Source organism: Lissotriton helveticus, chromosome 8, assembly GCF_964261635.1.
Source record: "Lissotriton helveticus chromosome 8, aLisHel1.1, whole genome shotgun sequence".
Taxonomy (NCBI): domain Eukaryota; kingdom Metazoa; phylum Chordata; class Amphibia; order Caudata; family Salamandridae; genus Lissotriton; species Lissotriton helveticus.
Window position 1 is genome coordinate 1,221,991,154 of NC_136069.1, and position 21,816 is coordinate 1,222,012,969.

The 21,816-nt window shown below is 41.4% G+C and overlaps 1 protein-coding gene across 14 annotated transcripts in view; it reads left to right on the forward strand.

Moving 5' to 3' along the window:
• Window positions 1-21,816, forward strand: part of LOC144773261 (uncharacterized) — a 7,170,044-nt gene that overhangs the window by 3,647,362 nt on the left and 3,500,866 nt on the right. For 10 of the 14 annotated variants that reach the window (XM_078658159.1, XM_078658161.1, XM_078658167.1 and 7 more), the window contains 2 exons: window positions 3,409-3,465; window positions 16,008-16,064. In XM_078658159.1, the coding sequence (XP_078514285.1) occupies window positions 3,409-3,465; window positions 16,008-16,064 (114 nt within the window). The remainder of the gene's footprint in view (window positions 1-3,408; window positions 3,466-16,007; window positions 16,065-21,816) is intronic. The other 4 variants (XM_078658171.1, XM_078658172.1, XM_078658173.1 and 1 more) reach the window with 2 other exon arrangements.

Genomic DNA, 21,816 nt, shown 5'->3' on the forward strand with positions numbered 1-21,816 from the left:
TAAATTTTTATAACAATTTGAATACAGATGACCTGACCAACCTTCTCTCAGAGATTTCCCTAGCCCTCCAAGATCTTCGAGTACAGTACATTAAGCAGTCATGTACAATAGTGTGGGGTGGTGACTTTAACCTCCATCTATGTAGAACTAACAACATTGATAGATGTGGAATCAAAGAGGACGACGGCAATGGTATAACACACTTTTTACACTCGATTGAGGGCGAGAAAATGAATGAGATTATGACAGAATTGGAACTGAGTTTCGCTAATGAGATAAAGACCTCCCCAGTAGCCTTTTCGCCAACATTCAACGGCAGAGGTCTGACGAGCCTGATAGATTATGTTCTGATCTCGAAATGCAAAGGCCCTAATATCGAATTATTTGAAGTAATTAAAAATCCATTGAGCGATCATTTTCCAAATACCATCGCATTATGCGAATCAAAATCTCATAAAAAGCCCGACTTAATGAATATCTTAGACCAGCAAGAGCTCGAATTAGGATCTTTGAATGGTTACACACTAAAATGGGGAAATATTGACAAAGGAGCTGCAACTGTAAAAATAGTCAGGCAAAATCAGACAGACATAATAAACTGTCTTAACTCAAGGACAAAATCCAGAGAAGTTCTGGCTAGCTTTAATATTATTTCCCAAAATATAAAGAAAGAACTTACTAGATCATGTAAGCAAAAAAGTCAGGCGAAAAAAGGTTGGTTTAGCCCGGCTTGTACAAAAGCTTATTCGAAATTGAAGGAAGCCTTAAGTAGGGAAAAGAGAGACAGAGGGGAGGTTATCAGACTAAGAAAAGAATATGCCTTAGTTTTAAAAACCAGAAAACAAGAGCTAAAAGCTGACCTATGGGAGAGTCTAAGTAGAAGTTCAGAATTAAAAGATAGTGCAACTTTCTGGCAAATAGTTAGATGTCCCTTTTTAACAGACAGAGAGGACTTACCATCCATCGATGTTGCAATTAGCGACAGTGAATGGGTAAGTTATTTTTCTAATGTTTTTAGTGATGGGATCATACGGGGCATGGATTATATAGATCCCTTGTCAGAGGTTTTTTACCCAATACAATTGCTTTTTTTACACGACGAGGTACAAAAAGCACTTAAATCCTCGAAAACAGGCAAAGCCCCAGGCCCAGACGGGGTTCCAGTGGACATTTGTAAATACGCAGCAGATCTTTGGTCCCCATTATTGACTAATGTCCTAAATGCCACCATAGATGAGGGCTTAATAGAAACTTGGAAAACTTCGATACTGGTCCCTATATTTAAAAAAGGGGACAGAAATAGCCCATCTTGTTACAGACCTATTTCGCTCCTGGACTCGCTCGGGAAGATGGCAGGTCGGATTCTTCTCGACCGACTCCAGGAGTGGACAACTACCCAGAACATCATCTCGGAAATACAATATGGGTTCCGAGAGGGGCTAGGTACAGTAGATCAAGCATTAAACCTGTCTTTATTGGCAGGAAAATACGTGGAGGCCAAGGAGACAGCGCTGCATATGGTGTACGTTGATTTATCCGCAGCGTTCGATTGTGTAGTACACTGGACGCTGTGGAAAATCATTTTAACAATGGGTGTCGACCCTCCGGTTGTGGATTTCCTTCGGGAATTATACACTGGAACAACAGGAAGAGTAAGATTCGGGACCAAAGGACAGCTCACGGAAAGTTTTAGGGTAGAAAAGGGGGTCAGACATGGATGTGTGCTGGCCCCCTTTTTATTTACCCTGTATACAAATGGCCTAGAGGCCGCCATGCTAGAAGGAAGTAAAGATCTCCCCCTAATTGGTCGTCGGCAGATACCAGCCCTGTTATATGCCGACGACGCGGTTATCCTAGCAAGTATTCCTGTCGAACTGCAGCGAGCACTAGATAGATACTGTGCCTTTATGTCGAGTCTAAACCTGACCCTTAATGTAAAAAAAACATACACTATGCATGCAGGGAAAAAAGCTACAAAGACAAGAACTTGTATGTAAAAGGCGAGGCACTGGACAGGACTGTAACATACCCATATTTGGGAATTGTAATTGATGAAAAATTCAAATGGAAGGCAGCGATTAATGCTAGGAAACTGGCCTTTTTAAGAGCAATAACAGCACTAAAATCGTTTGCACAAAGACTGGGTCAGAGACCACCATTAGAACTGTTAAAAATATATAACGCAAAATGTGTCAGTACTGCCACGTATGGAGCTGGGATATGGGGTCCTGCGAATGTGGACGAACTGCAAAAAATAGAAAATTATTTTGCAAGATACTTACTTGGAGTACCGAAGGGCTCTTCCACATATGCCTGCCATTTAGAGCTGGGCATAGACCACATATCAGATACAATAAAAATTCAACCAGTAATGCTGTGGCGCCGAATTTGGGTAACCGAACAATGTCTCTAACAAGATCAATTATACAAGACATCCAGACACTTGATCATTGTGGAAAAATAAAATGGTTAGCATATGTCAACGCTTTATTAACAGATCTAGGATTTGAATTTTTTTTTGCAGAGCCCTTAACAATAACTGAGATCTCAAAGGCGGATTTAAAAAAAGCATGCCTGGCACATTTGGGCCAGGTACGCCTGTTAAAAGAGATAGAGAAACCCTCTGTTCAACAGGGCTTATTAGCTCAGACTGTGCTTTCCATTGAACCCTATTTGATGTACAGATTAACTCAATTTGAAAAATTGTTGCTGACACGTTTCAGATTTAATATGTTTCATTTAATGGTCTCTTTTCCCTCCCAAAATGACTGGTCATCAAAATCAATTCCATGTCCTTGTGACTCTGTCTCGACACAATCGACCATACATACAATTCTCTTCTGCAAATTTTATACAACACCACAAACCCGCTGGTTATTTCCCATACTGAAAAACTGGGGCCTGCGCCAATGTCGTCCAGCATATCTGGCGCTTCAATATCTCGAAGATGAAATAATTGCAAAAATGATGGCCCGTTTCCTTAAATTTTGTATTCGTCATCATTTAAATCTTTGACAAAGACGAGTCATCTTATTTGCAAAATAGAGGGCTGATGAATCTACTGTAATGAATGCATGTTGTGGTCATAATTTCATGAACTGTAATTTTATGTACTGTGATTTCTATGAAAATTGTTTTTATTTCATAGTAATAACTACATTTTAACTGATCCTCTTTTAACTGAGCTAATTGTATAAAATGCATTTTTATGAACTTTTATGGTATTTCTACAATTATGAAAAACCGAATAAAGTTGGTTTTGATTTGATTTAGTACATTAATTGAAGTAATGGACACATTTGAAAACCCAACAGTTGCATAATATTTTTTTCCATTGCTTCAATGCATAAAAACTTTGGTATGACTCTTTTGCCCATGTTCATCAGTTTTATTATCTGCCTTCTTTAGGTACTGGAAGCACAAACATCAATTGATCAAAGTCTTGAGAAGTCATCAGCGGAAGAGGCAAGTCTCTCATGTTAATATTTCATTAGCTCAGCTTATGGAATGAAACCCTCAATATGCTAAAAGTTGTAAACATTTGTACAACATTATGCTCCTTTGAACAAGATCAACACACCAATATGAGCAATGTTCATCAATGTGAGCTCGAATCTTTGTTTCCAATAGAGGCTCAGTCACTCACTCAACTCTAACTTGGTGTCTGAGACTCATCCTTTCACTCCCTCACTCCCGCACTATTAGTCACTCACTAACTCTTATTCTCATTCAGGGGATCTTCATTGCTAATCGTAAGCACTTAATAAACCCACCTTTGTGTGGTGACCCAGGAGCAGTACTTTCAAAATCACATCCACTTAGCCTTACTGTGGATAGGCCAGGAAACATATGTGACAGATATGTTCAATTTTTGCAGTGTTAAAAACAGGCCATACTGCCAATCTTTATAACCTTAACAAGCATTTGCAATGCAATAGGTCTCGCATTAGGAAAGTTTGAGCTATTGGTATTGTAAATGACACATTTTTATTTATGTGTTGGTTTTGAAAATAGCGTAATTAATAGCTTTGTCATTTACAATGCCAATAGTTATACCTTTCACAAATGTGACACCTATAGAATTTGTAATGCAATATGTGTTGTATTTACGTGACTTAGATGTGTTGATATTACAAATACCAATGGCTTTTATGTTTTTTTAATAATTAATACTTAAATAAAAGTTATTGTAATTTATAATGGCAATAGCTTAAAGTTTTGTAAATAACTTTTGTGAAGATTATGTTCGGTGTATTTTATTGTGACGAAAATCCAAGAACAGAAGTGAAATATTAACATCTTTTTGTGACATTTGTAATAAAGCTTGAAACATTGAGAGAACATATTTGAACCAGTTGTTGTTGAATGGTTGCACAGATTGATGCTGTGGTGGTGCTGAGTGAGTGCAATAGATAGATTGAGTGAGTGTGATAGATAGAGTGAGGGCGATAGATAGAGCGAGTGTGATAGATAGATAGAGTGAGATAGACAGATAGAGTGCAATAGATGAGTGTGATAGATAGAGTGAGTACGATAGATAGATAAAGTGAGTGCGATAGATAGATGGAGTGAGTGCGATAGATAGATAGAGTGAGTGCGATAGAGTGAGTGCGATAGGGTGAGGGCGATAGAGTAAGGACGATAGAGTGAGGGCGACAGATTGAGGGCAATAGATAGATAGATAGATAGAGTGAGGGAGATAGATAGAGTAAGGGAGATAGATAGATAGAGTGAGTGTGATAAATAGATAGAGTTAGTGCGGTAGATAGAGTGAGTGCGATAGATAGATAGAGTGAGTGTGATAGATAGATAGAGTGAGTGAGAGCGATAGATAGATAAAGTGATTGCGATAGATAGATAGAGTAAGTGTGATAGATAGAGTGAGTGCGATAGATTGATAGAGTGTGATAGATAGATAGAGTGAGTGTGATAGATGGATAGAGTGAGTGTGATAGAGTGAGGGCGATAGAGTTAGGGCGATAGAGTTAGGGCGATAGATAAATAGAGTGAGGGCGATAGATAGATAGAGTAAGCTAGATAGGTAGAGTGATGGAGATAGATAGATAGAGTGAGTGCGATAGATAGATAGAGTGAGTGTGATAGATAGATAGAGTGAGTGCAATAGATAGATAAAGTGAGTGCAATAGATAGATAGAGTGAGTGCGATAGATAGAGTGAGTGCGATAGATAGAGTGAGTGCGATACATAGATAGAGTGAGTGCGATAGATAGAGTGAGGGCGATAGATAGATAGAGTGAGTGATATAGACAGAGTGAGTGTGATAAATAGATAGAGTGAGTGCGATGGATAGATAGAGTGAGTGCGATAGATAGAGTGAGGGCGATAGATAGACAGACAGACAGACAGACAGACAGACAGACAGACAGATAGATAGATAGATAGATAGATAGATAGATAGATAGATAGATAGATAGATAGATAGATAGATAGAGTAATTATTAACCCTGGGCGTCCGAATCGGCTACGCCCACGGAGTCGGCGTAGTGTTGCCTCCTACGCATTTTGCGTAGACAGAGTAGCCGGCAACACTACGCCCACTCCGTGTGCGTAGCCGAGTCGGCCGCCACCCGCCTCCCTCCCGCCCTCCCCTACATACAATATCTAAGCAACTACCCTTAATGAAACTATTTTAAAGCACTTACCGTGTCCGGGGGCTCGTCCGAGGCTCCCTCTGGGAATAGCGTCCTTTCCTGGATACCAATGCGCATGCGCGGGCGGCCGCCCATGCGCATTTCTCAGGAGAAATGCACATGCGCGGCCGCCCGCGCATGCGCATTGGTATCCAGGACGACGCTATTCCCAGAGGGAGCCCCGGACGAGCCCCCGGACACGGTAAGTGCTTTAAAACAGTTTTATTAAGGTTAGTTGCTTAAATAATGGATGTAGGGGAGAGCGGGAGGGAGGTGCGTAGTGGGGCTACGCGGAGTGCGGGAGTGGGCGTAGCTTCTCGCCCTCTCCGCGTAGCTCCGCGGAGCCCCACTACACCCACTACGCCCAGGGTTAGTAATTATGTGGCATGTAATTATGTGGCACTGAGTGTTATTGTTTGGAGTGTATTTTGCATTGTAATTATATAGGATATAATTAAGTGACACTGAGTGGTATTTGGAGTGTATATTGCATTGAGCGCAGTGTAATTATGTAGGATATAATTATCTGGCACTGAGTGGTATTATGAGGAGTGTATGTTGTACTCAGTAGAGTGTAATTGTGTGGCATGTAATTATGGCACTGAGTGTTATTGTTTGGAGTGTATGTTGCATTGTAATTATGTAGGATATAATTATGTGGCACTGAGCGGCATTGTGTGGAGTGTATGTTGCATTCAGTAGAGTGTAATTGTGTGGTGTGTAATTATGTAGCACAGTGGTATTGTTTGGAGTGTATGTTGCATTGAATGCAGTTTAATTATGTAGCATATAATTATGTGGCACTGAGTGGTATTGTGTGGAGTTTGTGGCTTTCATTAGAGTGTAATTATGTGGCATGTAATTATGTGGTACTGATTGGTATTTGGAGTGTATGTTGCGTTGAGCGCAGTGTAATTATGCGGCATGTATTTATGTGGCACTGAGTGGTATTTGGAGTGTATGTTGCATTGAGTGTGGTGTAATTATGTGTTGTATAATTATGTGGCACTGAGTGGTATTTGGAGCGTATGTTGCATTGAGTGCCGTGTAATTATGTGGCGTGTAGTTATGTGTCACTGAGTGGTATTGTCTGGAGTGTATGTTGTATTCAGTAGAGTGTAATTATGTGGCATTTAATTATGTGGCACTAAGTGGTATTGTTTGGAGTGCATGTTGCATTGAGTGCAGTGTAATTATGTAGCATATAAATATGTGGCACTGAGTGGTATTGTGTGGAGTGTGTGTTGCATTCAGTAGAGTGTAATTATGTGGAGTGTAATTATGTGGCACTGAGTGGTATTTGGAGTGTATGTTGCATTGAGTGCAGTGTAATTATGTGGTGTGTAATTATGTGGCACTGAGTGGTATTTGGAGTGTGTGTTGGATTGAGTGCAGTGTAATTATGTGGCATGTAACTATGTGGCACTGAGTGGTATTTGGAGTGTGTGTTCCATTGAGCGCAGTGTAATTATGAAGCATATAATTATGTGGCACTGAGTGGTATTATGAGGAGTGTATGTTGTATTCAGTGCAGTGTAATTATGTAGCATATGATTATGTGGCACTGAGTGGTATTGTGTGGAGTGTGTGTTGCATTCAGTAGAGTGTAAATATGTGGTGTGTAATTATGTGGCACTGAGTGGTATTTGGAGTGTATGTTGCATTGAGTGCAGCGTAAATATGTTGTATATAACTATGTGGCACTAAGTGGTATTTGGAGTGTATGTTGCATTGAGTGCAGTGTAATTATGTGGCGTGTGAGTGCGATAGATAGAGTGAGTGTGCTAGATAGATAGAGTGAGATAGACAGATAGAGTGCAATATATAGAGTGTGATAGATAGAGTGAGTACGATAGATAGATAAAGTGAGTGCGATAGATAGATGGAGTGAGAGCGATAGATAGATAGAGTGAGTGAAACCAGCCGAGAGAAGCCCTGCTGGAAGAGAAAACCAACAACCAAGAAGTAGTACCACTCACATGTGTAACCACATTCAATAGTTTGTCTAACCGCATGAAGAAAACAATAAATAAACATTGGAGCATTATAACATCAGTGAAAGAGGATTGGGAAAAACCTCTCTTCTCCTTCAAAAAGGGTCGTAGTCTGAAGGATGCTTTGGTCCACACTCGTCCAAAAGAAAAGACAAACCCCAAAATCTCTTCAGTCACGGCGGCATGGGGTCTGCCTCCAATCATAGGGCACTACCCCTGCTCAGATTGTAGCGTGTGCCATCTAACGGAGGCTTCAAAAACACTCTCGTTGGAACAAGGAAAAACCTGGACACAGATTGCACATACCAACTGCAATTCAACTAATGTGGTGTATCTAATCACATGCCCCTGTTCCTTACGCTATGTTGGCATGACTACACGCTAAGTGAAACAGCGTATTTGCGAACACCGGAGTAATATAAGGTGTAAAAAAGCTACAACAAAGTTGAGCCGTCATTTTTTGGATTCTAATCATACCACCAATGATATGAAATGGACAATTATCGAGGCAATCACTGGTACCACGAATGTCTCTAGCAGGCTTTTTGAAAAGGAGCAGCGCTGGGTGTACCGTTTAGGTACCAACATCATTGGGCTCAATGATGATATTCCGTGGAATACGGTTTTGGGCTAACAAGTTGTGCTCCTGCACATACTTTATTTGCCAACTGCAACCTAGTCCTTGAATATTCTCTCTCCTATAGTTCATTCTCCTATAAAGTGACTAAGATATCCTGAGTAATTTTAAATGAGTAATTATAAATTGTATGTACATTCTAATCCCTCAGGGAACATGATATGCACAGTTTAGAACATTACCTTCTATATCCTCACAGCAGGAGTACCAAAGAATAAATGTCTTCTCCATCTCCCTCCTTTGCTCACAAGCCGAGACATCGTGCCCCACGATGCGTGCACGATACTATGCACTTGGCATTAAAAGATTAAACTCCCCATCGTAATCTGAACATCCCTAGTCTTGTACATCAATGACGCCTCGGAGAGTGAACCGACCTTCGGTTGGGTGGTATCATGTTTAACAACAGGGTTACACTTATCCGTTATTTTCCAATAGGTCTGCACTTCTGCACTCTGTGCATCCCGCATTGTATATCCCACTATTTACACTTATGTAAATCAAAACAGGCGTGGTGTTTGAACGTTGCCTTTATGGCTGTCTTAACATAGGCTTCGTTTGCTGCTTTGTTTATGCTTTTTACTTGCTCCCCTATTGGTCACTAAATTCAAGCCTCTCTGTGGTGACACGCCGCGCCCCATTCACCAGGGCCGGCGCGCTCCAGTACTCGTTCCCGCGTGGCCACGCCCACCCGGAAGAGTGCCGTAGAAGGGAGACAAGCTTTTAAACTCGCTCACCGGCCCCGCTCTCCATCGTCGGGGTCCGGTTTGAGGATATGCAAGGTGCACAAGCGGTATTGAAATTACACTAGATATTCAACTTGTTAGTGTCTTTGCAGGAGCAGTGTCATATTTCACCACTACAGACCTGCTTTCTATCTGGTCCTAGCTTCCGAATTTCATCAGGTTTTCCTTTTATGATTGCTTTGGATAGGCTGCTGCATTAACCAGCATTTTTAAACAAAACATTAATTCCTTAAAAAATGTTTTCAAACTAATAAAATATTTATGTCTTCAATTAAGGGTCCCACGATGGAGAACAAGAATGGCAATTGATTTTTTTTTTCTTTCTTGCTAACTCTCATGATTTGGGTCTGACTTGCATAGATCCCTTACATAAGAACACATGTGTATCTTGTGCACACCAAAAAAGCAGTATAATAGTACCTGTTGCACATATTGTTTGTTGCGGACCCTTGATTAAGAAAGGTCATCGTCGAAGGAATATTAAGGGACTGAGCCCACTCTTCGCCGCACCCGCTGCGCAGGTGCCGCTTCAGAGGCAAGGACACCGGGGACAGTGTTTGGAGTACGGGCGCTGTGCTGTGAGTGGCAGAAGGAGGCTGAGACGGTGAGTGTGAGCCCTGCAGGGACTCCAACATCCAGGAGTCCCTGCGTGACCTGTATCACCTGGTCAGCGCTACCCTGAGCGGACACGCCCACCATGCTGCTCAAAACCAGGCACTTTCTGCACTCGTGTGGGAACCTGTTGCACATTTTGTTCGTTGCGGACCCTTGATTAAGAAAGGTCATCGTCGAAGGAATATTAAGGGACTGAGCCCACTCTTTGCCGCACCCGCTGCGCGGGTGCCGCTTCAGAGGCAAGGACACCGGGGACAGTGTTTGGAGTACGGGCGCTGTGCTGTGAGTGGCGGAAGGAGACTGAGACGGCGAGTGTGAGCGCTGCAGGGACTCCAACATCCAGGAGTCCCTGCGTGACCTGTATCACCTGGTTAGCGCTACCCTGATCGGACACGCCCACCACGCTCACTACATAAGTGACAGAAGCCCCCGCAGCGCGGGAGCGCGCGGGAGCGCCGGGCTAAGCCCGGGCAAGGGGTGGGCCCTCTGAGGCCCTCAGAGGACGAGGATGTTGGGTTGGGTGCTCCCCCCTAACGACATTATTTTCGCAGCACGTAAGACTCTGACTTGGTTTTTTGGAATATCTTTCTACTTCATTGGTGCTATATCAGAAGGCTATTAGCCTCATACTACACTGTTTTGTGGCTTCTGGTTCCTAGTAACATTTGTTCCAAACTAAGACAATAATTTTCCACTATGTCCACCAGAGGTAGTAGAAGCAAGACAGCTGCCGGGGGGGCGTCTGTGATTGGACCAATAGACAATTTCATTAAAAGGACTAATAATGCCATCGATCTTAGCATTTCGCTCCTTGAGCGTAGGGTTTCGCAAGATCTAGAAAATGCCAAACGTTCTTCTCTTGGGAGCCTTATGTGAGCAAGAACCCCAGTTAGCTCCAGAAATTTAGATATTAATTTACACACAGGTTGTATTCATGAAATCCGAGCCGACCTTCATACCCTACCTAGCGAGGTTAATCTATCGGCAACAAATCCTCTACTTGACTCCGAGCTTGATTTAAGCAGTGAACTAGAGAGGACACCGGATTTAAATATAGATTTCACACCAAAGATTGTAGTGGAAAACAATGAGAAACATCCAAGAGACAGGCAAGAGGGTGCCATTCGAAAGCAAACAAAACAAACGATCCAACCCTTTCCCCCTGCTGCTAGAAAACACAATGTAACAAAAGGACAACATAAGAAAGGCACAAACAAGCACTCAAACGCTAATGGATCAAATCCACCCATAGAGACATTAAGTAAAGACACTCAGGAGATTCCCCATGTGCGTGCGGACAAGCCTGATGCTATTATAGGAAACGACCAACTAGTTGAAAGATTTGGCGACCTTTTAAGTATCTTTATGTCGCCAATTGAATCTAGGCTTGCCCATATCGAAAAACAGCTAGAAGAACTAACAGCTTATAACAAAAAAGCTGTTAGTGCCGCTCCAAAAACTAATGTCGGTTTGAAGACAAGTATTGGTAAACTTACATCATCCAAATTGAAGGATATCCCAGTTTCTGATACAGCGACAAAATCAAAACCTACGATGTCCTCAAGTAAAGAAACTGTCACAAATAAACATGTACCAATTAGTAGCCCAATTCCTAGAATTGATACAAACACCCATCTCACAAACACGCAGGCAGAGAAGATGCATACAATATCCCAAAGTGGTAGAAAAACATCAAACCAAACTAGCGACACAATGCCAACTTCCCAAAGGCCCCGGAGGCCTCACGATCCTCCCTACAACTCAAGGCAGATACCTCCAAGCATTAGTCTGCCACCTGAGTGTGGGGCTTATGTGTTGGTTTTGGTTAACGTCCTGAAACTCCGGTATGACCAAGATGAAACCTCCACCTCAATGAAAAATAAGACATTACATTGGTTGATAGCCAATTGCAATTTTCCAATGGAATGCGCAGGAGAAATCACTCTCACCCAGAGAGTAGAATGGATAGGTCCTCTGAAGAAAAAGTTCGAGGGGTATTGTATAATTGTCAATTTTAAAAAACCGCTATGGGCTGAAAAAACTCTGGCTAGGGCCCCCCCCCCAATATACCTGGGAATTTAACACCACTCTTCTTCCTCTGGGCTATTTTTATAGACATTTAATCACCACCCAATTAACCATGGCAACTAATCCGATTACTCCTTTTTATGATCAAAATTTTATATCTGAAAGAAATACACCTTTCTTTCATCAAAACTCTAAATTCACTTACCCTAATGGTCCTGCACAATGGCATCAAGGCCAAATTCACTTGCACTTGACAACTCATCCTTATTTGTCTACAACGCCACATTATGAGCACAGAGACGCTCGATGGCGCCAAGTTGCCTCTGCACCTGGCAATTCTTATAGCATCTCGACCCATAATAGATTTAATGCATTGTCCGCTCTGGACTTCAATGACTGACTGACTCATGACCAGGCCAAAGGGATAGATGAGCACATTCAAAATAAGGGGGACATATTAATATATAAAACGCCAGACATAGAGGATAAAAATATAACATTTACTCCTGGCAGATATACCTCTAATGTTCTCTCGCAATGTTGGCCGGGCGATCTGGCTAATCAATCATTAGCCCATTCTAATCTTAGGTCAACTGCTAACTTAACGAATACACTATTCCCCCCTAATCTTAATCCACCTATTCCTCAAGTACATTTTACATACTGGGATATAGCCGGCTTGTTTGTTAAACAGACAAACCCTAACTTCCTGAATCAGGTTAATTTGAGTAACATTATCTGCCTTCAGGAAACTTGGGCCACTGACCCCATACACATATTAGGGTATAAGACTATTTTCTCTGCAGCCAAAAAATCTTCTTCTGGAAGAAGCAAGGGTGGTCTAGTCACCTATATTGCAAATACTTTACATAGTGAGAACATTCTCCCCCTAAAACTGAAAGAGAACTATCAGTTAATAGTCCTAAAGAGAACTAAACAAAATTTATGTTATAGTAAATTTTTATAACAATTTGAATACAGATGACCTGACCAACCTTCTCTCAGAGATTTCCCTAGCCCTCCAAGATCTTCGAGTACAGTACATTAAGCAGTCATGTACAATAGTGTGGGGTGGTGACTTTAACCTCCATCTATGTAGAACTAACAACATTGATAGATGTGGAATCAAAGAGGATGACGGCAATGGTATAACACACTTTTTACACTCGATTGAGGGCGAGAAAAGGAATGAGATTATGACAGAATTGGAACTGAGTTTCGCTAACGAGATAAAGACCTCCCCAGTAGCCTTTTCGCCAACATTCAACGGCAGAGGTCTGACGAGCCTGATAGATTATGTTCTGATCTCGACATGCAAAGGCCCTAATATCGAATTATTTGAAGTAATTAAAAATCCATTGAGCGATCATTTTCCAAATACCATCGCATTATGAGAATCAAAATCTCATAAAAAGCCCGACTTAATGAATATCTTAGACCAGCTCGAATTAGGATCTTTGAATGGTTACACACTAAAATGGGGAAATATTGACAAAGGAGCTGCAACTGTAAAAATAGTCAGGCAAAATCAGACAGACATAATAAACTGTCTTAACTCAAGGACAAAATCCAGAGAAGTTCTGGCTAGCTTTAATAATATTTCCCAAAATATAAAGAAAGAACTTACTAGATCATGTAAGCAAAAAAGTCAGGCGAAAAAAGGTTGGTTTGGCCCGGCTTGTACAAAAGCTTATTCGAAATTGAAGGAAGCCTTAAGTAGGGAAAAGAGAGACAGAGGGGAGGTTATCAGACTAAGAAAAGAATATGCCTTAGTTTTAAAAACCAGAAAACAAGAGCTAAAAGCTGACCTATGGGAGCGTCTAAGTAGAAGTTCAGAATTAAAAGATAGTGCAACTTTCTGGCAAATAGTTAGATGTCCCTTTTTAACAGACAGAGAGGACTTACCATCCATCGATGTTGCAATTAGCGACAGTGAATGGGTAAGTTATTTTTCTAAAGTTTTTAGTGATGGGATCATACGGGGCATGGATTATATAGATCCCTTGTCAGAGGTTTTTTACCCAATACAATTGCTTTTTTTACACAACAAGGTACAAAAAGCACTTAAATCCTCGAAAACAGGCAAAGCCCCAGGCCCAGACGGGGTTCCAGTGGACATTTTTAAATACGCAGCAGATCTTTGGTCCCCATTATTGACTAATGTCCTAAATGCCACCATAGATGAGGGCTTAATAGAAACTTGGAAAACTTTGATACTGGTCCCTATATTTAAAAAAGGGGACCGAAATAGCCCATCTTGTTACAGACCTATTTCGCTCCTGGACTCGCTCTTCTCGACCGACTCCAGGAGTGGACAACTACCCAGAACATCATCTCGGAAATACAATATGGGTTCCGAGAGGGGCTAGGTACAGTAGATCAAGCATTAAACCTGTCTTTATTGGCAGGAAAATACGTGGAGGCCAAGGGGACAGCGCTGCATATGGTGTACGTTGATTTATCCGCAGCGTTCGATTGTGTAGTACACTCGACGCTGTGGAAAATCATTTCAACAATGGGTGTCGACCCTCCGGTTGTGGATTTCCTTCGGGAATTATACACTGGAACAACAGGAAGAGTAAGATTCGGGACCAAAGGACAGCTCACGGAAAGTTTTAGGGTAGAAAAGGGGGTCAGACATGGATGTGTGCTGGCCCCCTTTTTATTTACCCTGTATTCAAATGGGCTAGAGGCCACCATGCTAGAAGGAAGTAAAGATCTCCCCCTAATTGGTCGTCGGCAGATACCAGCCCTGTTATATGCCGATGACGCGGTCATCCTAGCAAGAACTCCTGTCGAACTGCAGCGAGCACTAGATAGATACTGTGCCTTTATGTCGAGTCTAAACCTGACCCTTAATGTAAAAAAAACATACACTATGCATGCAGGGAAAAAAACTACAAAGACAAGAAGCTTGTATGTAAAAGGCGAGGCACTGGACAGGACTGTAACATACCCATATTTGGGAATTGTAATTGATGAAAAATTCAAATGGAAGGCAGCGATTAATGCTAGGAAACTGCCCTTTTTAAGAGCAACAACAGCACTAAAATCGTTTGCACAAAGACTGGGTCAGAGACCACCATTAGAACTGTTAAAAATATATAACGCAAAATGTGTCAGTACTGCCACGTATGGAGCTGGGATATGGGGTCCTGCGAATGTGGACGAACTGCAAAAAATAGAAAATTATTTTGCAAGATACTTACTTGGAGTACCGAAGGGCTCTTCCACATATGCCTGCCATTTAGAGCTGGGCATAGACCACATATCAGATACAATAAAAATTCAACCAGTAATGCTGTGGCACCGAATTTGGGTAACCGAACAATGTCATCTAACAAGATCAATTATACAAGACATCCAGACACTTGATCATTGTGGAAAAATAAAATGGTTAGCATATGTCAAAGCTTTATTAACAGATCTAGGATTTAAAAAAAAATTTGCAGAGCCCTTAACAATAACTGAGATCTCAAAGGCGGATTTAAAAAAAGCATGCCTGGCACATTTGGGCCAGGTACGCCTGTTAAAAGAGATAGAGAAACCCTCTGTTTAACAGGGCTTATTAGCTCAGACTGTGCTTTCCATTGAACCCTATTTGATGTACAGATTAACTAAATTTGAAAAATTGTTGCTGACACGTTTCAGATTTAATATGTTTCATTTAATGGTCTCTTTTCCCTCCCAAAATGACTGGTCATCAAAATCAATTCCATGTCCTTGTGACTCTGTCTCGACACAATCGACCATACATACAATTCTCTTCTGCAAATTTTATACAACACCACGAACCCGCTGGTTATTGCCCATACTGAAAAACTGGGGCCTGCGCCAATGTCGTCCAGCATATCTGGCGCTTCAATATCTCGAAGATGAAATAATTGCAAAAATGATGGCCCGTTTCCTTAAATTTTGTATTCGTCATCGTTTAAATCTTTGACAAAGACGAGTCATCTTGTTTGCAAAATAGAGGGCTGATGAATCTACTGTAATGAATGCATGTTGTGGTCATAATTTCATGAACTGTAATTTTATGAACTGTGATTTCTATGAAAATTGTTTTTATTTCATAGTAATAACTAAATTTTAACTGATCCTCTTTTAACTGAGCTAATTGTATAAAATGCATTTTTATGAACTTTTATGGTATTTCTACAAATATGAAAAACCGAATAAAGTTGGTTTTGATTTGATTTAGTACATTAATTGAAGTAATGGACACATTTGAAAACCCAACAGTTGTATAATATTTTTTTCCATTGCTTCAATGCATAAAAACTTTGGTATGACTCTTTTGCCCATGTTCATCAGTTTTATTATCTGCCTTCTTTAGGTACTGGAAGCACAAAAATCAATTGATCAAAGTCTTGAGAAGTCATCAGCGGAAGAGGCAAGTCTCTCATGTTAATATTTCATTAGCTCAGCTTATGGAATGAAACCCTCAATATGCTAAAGTTTGTAAACATTTCTACAACATTATGCTCCTTTGAACAAGATCAACACACCAATATGAGCAATGTTCATCAATGTGAGCTCGAATCTTTGTTTCCAATAGAGGCTCAGTCACTCACTCAACTCTAACTTGGTGTCTGAGACTCATCCTTTCACTCCCTCACTCCCGCACTATTAGTCACTCACTAACTCTTATTCTCATTCAGGGGATCTTCATTGCTAATCGTAAGCACTTAATAAACCCACCTTTGTGTGGTGACCCAGGAGCAGTACTTTCAAAATCACATCCACTTAGCCTTACTGTGGATAGGCCAGGAAACATATGTGACAGACATGTTCAATTTTTGCAGTGTTAAAAACAGGCCATACTGCCAATCTTTATAACCTTAACAAGCATTTGCAATGCAATAGGTCTCGCATTAGGAAAGTTTGAGCTATTGGTATTGTAAATGACACATTTTTATTTATGTGTTGGTTTTGAAAATAGCGTAATTATTAGCTTTGTCATTTACAATGCCAATAGTTATAACTTTCACAAATGTGACACCTATAGAATTTGTAATGCAATATGTGTTGTATTTACGTGACTTAGATGTGTTGATATTACAAATACCAATGGCTTTTATGTTTTTTTAATAATTAATACTTAAATAAAAGTTATTGTAATTTATAATGGCAATAGCTTAAAGTTTTGTAAATAACTTTTGTGAAGATTATGTTCGGTGTATTTTATTGTGACGAAAATCCAAGAACAGAAGTGAAATATTAACATCTTTTTGTGACATTTGTAATAAAGCTTGAAACATTGAGAGAACATATTTGAACCAGTTGTTGTTGAATGGTTGCACAGATTGATGCTGTGGTGGTGCTGAGTGAGTGCAATAGATAGATTGAGTGAGTGTGATAGATAGAGTGAGTGCGATAGATAGAGCGAGTGTGATAGATAGATAGAGTGAGATAGACAGATAGAGTGCAATAGATGAGTGTGATAGATAGAGTGAGTACGATAGATAGATAAAGTGAGTGCGATAGATAGATGGAGTGAGTGCGATAGATAGATAGAGTGAGTGCGATAGAGTGAGTGCGATAGGGTGAGGGCGATAGAGTAAGGACGATAGAGTGAGGGCGACAGATTGAGGGCAATAGATAGATAGATAGATAGAGTGAGGGAGATAGATAGAGTAAGGGAGATATATAGATAGAGTGAGTGTGATAAATAGATAGAGTGAGTGCGGTAGATAGAGTGAGTGCGATAGATAGATAGAGTGAGTGTGATAGATAGATAGAGTGAGTGAGAGCGATAGATAGATAAAGTGATTGCGATAGATAGATAGAGTAAGTGTGATAGATAGAGTGAGTGTGATAGATTGATAGAGTGTGATAGATAGATAGAGTGAGTGTGATAGATGGATAGAGTGAGTGTGATAGAGTGAGGGCGATAGAGTTAGGGCGATAGAGTTAGGGCGATAGATAAATAGAGTGAGGGCGATAGATAGATAGAGTAAGCTAGATAGGTAGAGTGAGGGAGATAGATAGATAGAGTGAGTGCGATAGATAGATAGAGTGAGTGTGATAGATAGATAGAGTGAGTGCAATAGATAGATAGAGTGAGTGCGATAGATAGAGTGAGTGCGATAGATAGAGTGAGTGCGATACATAGATAGAGTGAGTGCGATAGATAGAGTGAGGGCGATAGATAGATAGAGTGAGTGATATAGACAGAGTGAGTGTGATAAATAGATAGAGTGAGTGCGATGGATAGATAGAGTGAGTGCGATAGATAGAGTGAGGGCGATAGATAGACAGACAGACAGACAGACAGACAGACAGATAGATAGATGGATAGATGGATAGATAGATAGATAGATAGATAGATAGATAGATAGATAGATAGATAGATAGATAGATAGATAGATAGATAGATAGATAGATAGATAGATAGATAGATAGAGTAATTATTAACCCTGGGCGTCCGAATCGGCTACGCCCACGGAGTCGGCGTAGTGTTGCCTCCTACGCATTTTGAGTAGACAGAGTAGCCGGCAACACTACGCCCACTCCGTGTGCGTAGCCGAGTCGGCCGCCACCCGCCTCCCTCCCGCCCTCCCCTACATACAATATCTAAGCAACTACCCTTAATGAAACTATTTTAAAGCACTTACCGTGTCCGGGGGCTCGTCCGGGCTCCCTCTGGGAATAGCGTCCTTTCCTGGATACCAATGCGCATGCGCGGGCGGCCGCGCATGCGCATGTCTCGGGAGAAATGCGCATGCGCGGCCGCCGGCGCATGCGCATTGGTATCCAGGACGACGCTATTCCCAGAGGGAGCCCCGGACGAGCCCCCGGACACGGTAAGTGCTTTAAAACAGTTTTATTAAGGTTAGTTGCTTAAATAATGGATGTAGGGGAGAGCGGGAGGGAGGTGCGTAGTGGGGCTACGCGGAGTGCGGGAGTGGGCGTAGCTTCTCGCCCTCTCCGCGTAGCTCCGCGGAGCCCCACTACACCCACTACGCCCAGGGTTAGTAATTATGTGGCATGTAATTATGTGGCACTGAGTGTTATTGTTTGGAGTGTATTTTGCATTGTAATTATATAGGATATAATTAAGTGACACTGAGTGGTATTTGGAGTGTATATTGCATTGAGCGCAGTGTAATTATGTAGGATATAATTATCTGGCACTGAGTGGTATTATGAGGAGTGTATGTTGTACTCAGTAGAGTGTAATTGTGTGGCATGTAATTATGGCACTGAGTGTTATTGTTTGGAGTGTATGTTGCATTGTAATTATGTAGGATATAATTATGTGGCACTGAGCGGCATTGTGTGGAGTGTATGTTGCATTCAGTAGAGTGTAATTGTGTGGTGTGTAATTATGTAGCACAGTGGTATTGTTTGGAGTGTATGTTGCATTGAATGCAGTTTAATTATGTAGCATATAATTATGTGGCACTGAGTGGTATTGTGTGGAGTTTGTGGCTTTCATTAGAGTGTAATTATGTGGCATGTAATTATGTGGTACTGATTGGTATTTGGAGTGTATGTTGCGTTGAGCGCAGTGTAATTATGCGGCATGTATTTATGTGGCACTGAGTGGTATTTGGAGTGCATGTTGCATTGAGTGTGGTGTAATTATGTGTTGTGTAATTATGTGGCACTGAGTGGTATTTGGAGCGTATGTTGCATTGAGTGCCGTGTAATTATGTGGCGTGTAGTTATGTGTCACTGAGTGGTATTGTCTGGAGTGTATGTTGTATTCAGTAGAGTGTAATTATGTGGCATTTAATTATGTGGCACTAAGTGGTATTGTTTGGAGTGCATGTTGCATTGAGTGCAGTGTAATTATGTAGCATATAAATATGTGGCACTGAGTGGTATTGTGTGGAGTGTGTGTTGCATTCAGTAGAGTGTAATTATGTGGAGTGTAATTATGTGGCACTGAGTGGTATTTGGAGTGTATGTTGCATTGAGTGCAGTGTAATTATGTGGTGTGTAATTATGTGGCACTGAGTGGTATTTGGAGTGTGTGTTGGATTGAGTGCAGTGTAATTATGTGGCATGTAACTATGTGGCACTGAGTGGTATTTGGAGTGTGTGTTCCATTGAGCGCAGTGTAATTATGAAGCATATAATTATGTGGCACTGAGTGGTATTATGAGGAGTGTATGTTGTATTCAGTGCAGTGTAATTATGTAGCATATGATTATGTGGCACTGAGTGGTATTGTGTGGAGTGTGTGTTGCATTCAGTAGAGTGTAAATATGTGGTGTGTAATTATGTGGCACTGAGTGGTATTTGGAGTGTATGTTGCATTGAGTGCAGCGTAAATATGTTGTATATAACTATGTGGCACTAAGTGGTATTTGGAGTGTATGTTGCATTGAGTGCAGTGTAATTATGTGGCGTGTGAGTGCGATAGATAGAGTGAGTGTGCTAGATAGATAGAGTGAGATAGACAGATAGAGTGCAATATATAGAGTGTGATAGATAGAGTGAGTACGATAGATAGATAAAGTGAGTGCGATAGATAGATGGAGTGAGAGCGATAGATAGATAGAGTGAGTGAAACCAGCCGAGAGAAGCCCTGCTGGAAGAGAAAACCAACAACCAAGAAGTAGTACCACTCACATGTGTAACCACATTCAATAGTTTGTCTAACCGCATGAAGAAAACAATAAATAAACATTGGAGCATTATAACATCAGTGAAAGAGGATTGGGAAAAACCTCTCTTCTCCTTCAAAAAGGGTCGTAGTCTGAAGGATGCTTTGGTCCACACTCGTCCAAAAGAAAAGACAAACCCCAAAATCTCTTCAGTCACGGCGGCATGGGGTCTGCCTCCAATCATAGGGCACTACCCCTGCTCAGATTGTAGCGTGTGCCATCTAACGGAGGCTTCAAAAACACTCTCGTTGGAACAAGGAAAAACCTGGACACAGATTGCACATACCAACTGCAATTCAACTAATGTGGTGTATCTAATCACATGCCCCTGTTCCTTACGCTATGTTGGCATGACTACACGCTAAGTGAAACAGCGTATTTGCGAACACCGGAGTAATATAAGGTGTAAAAAAGCTACAACAAAGTTGAGCCGTCATTTTTTGGATTCTAATCATACCACCAATGATATGAAATGGACAATTATCGAGGCAATCACTGGTACCACGAATGTCTCTAGCAGGCTTTTTGAAAAGGAGCAGCGCTGGGTGTACCGTTTAGGTACCAACATCATTGGGCTCAATGATGATATTCCGTGGAATACGGTTTTGGGCTAACAAGTTGTGCTCCTGCACATACTTTATTTGCCAACTGCAACCTAGTCCTTGAATATTCTCTCTCCTATAGTTCATTCTCCTATAAAGTGACTAAGATATCCTGAGTAATTTTAAATGAGTAATTATAAATTGTATGTACATTCTAATCCCTCAGGGAACATGATATGCACAGTTTAGAACATTACCTTCTATATCCTCACAGCAGGAGTACCAAAGAATAAATGTCTTCTCCATCTCCCTCCTTTGCTCACAAGCCGAGACATCGTGCCCCACGATGCGTGCACGATACTATGCACTTGGCATTAAAAGATTAAACTCCCCATCGTAATCTGAACATCCCTAGTCTTGTACATCAATGACGCCTCGGAGAGTGAACCGACCTTCGGTTGGGTGGTATCATGTTTAACAACAGGGTTACACTTATCCGTTATTTTCCAATAGGTCTGCACTTCTGCACTCTGTGCATCCCGCATTGTATATCCCACTATTTACACTTATGTAAATCAAAACAGGCGTGGTGTTTGAACGTTGCCTTTATGGCTGTCTTAACATAGGCTTCGTTTGCTGCTTTGTTTATGCTTTTTACTTGCTCCCCTATTGGTCACTAAATTCAAGCCTCTCTGTGGTGACACGCCGCGCCCCATTCACCAGGGCCGGCGCGCTCCAGTACTCGTTCCCGCGTGGCCACGCCCACCCGGAAGAGTGCCGTAGAAGGGAGACAAGCTTTTAAACTCGCTCACCGGCCCCGCTCTCCATCGTCGGGGTCCGGTTTGAGGATATGCAAGGTGCACAAGCGGGCTGCGAGCGTTGAGGGCGTGAGTTACTTCACCACGACGATCGGCCCACCACTACATGATCGAGCTAAGTTTAACCCGATTCTGTGCATTTCTAGCCTCTACTTTCTATTTGCAGG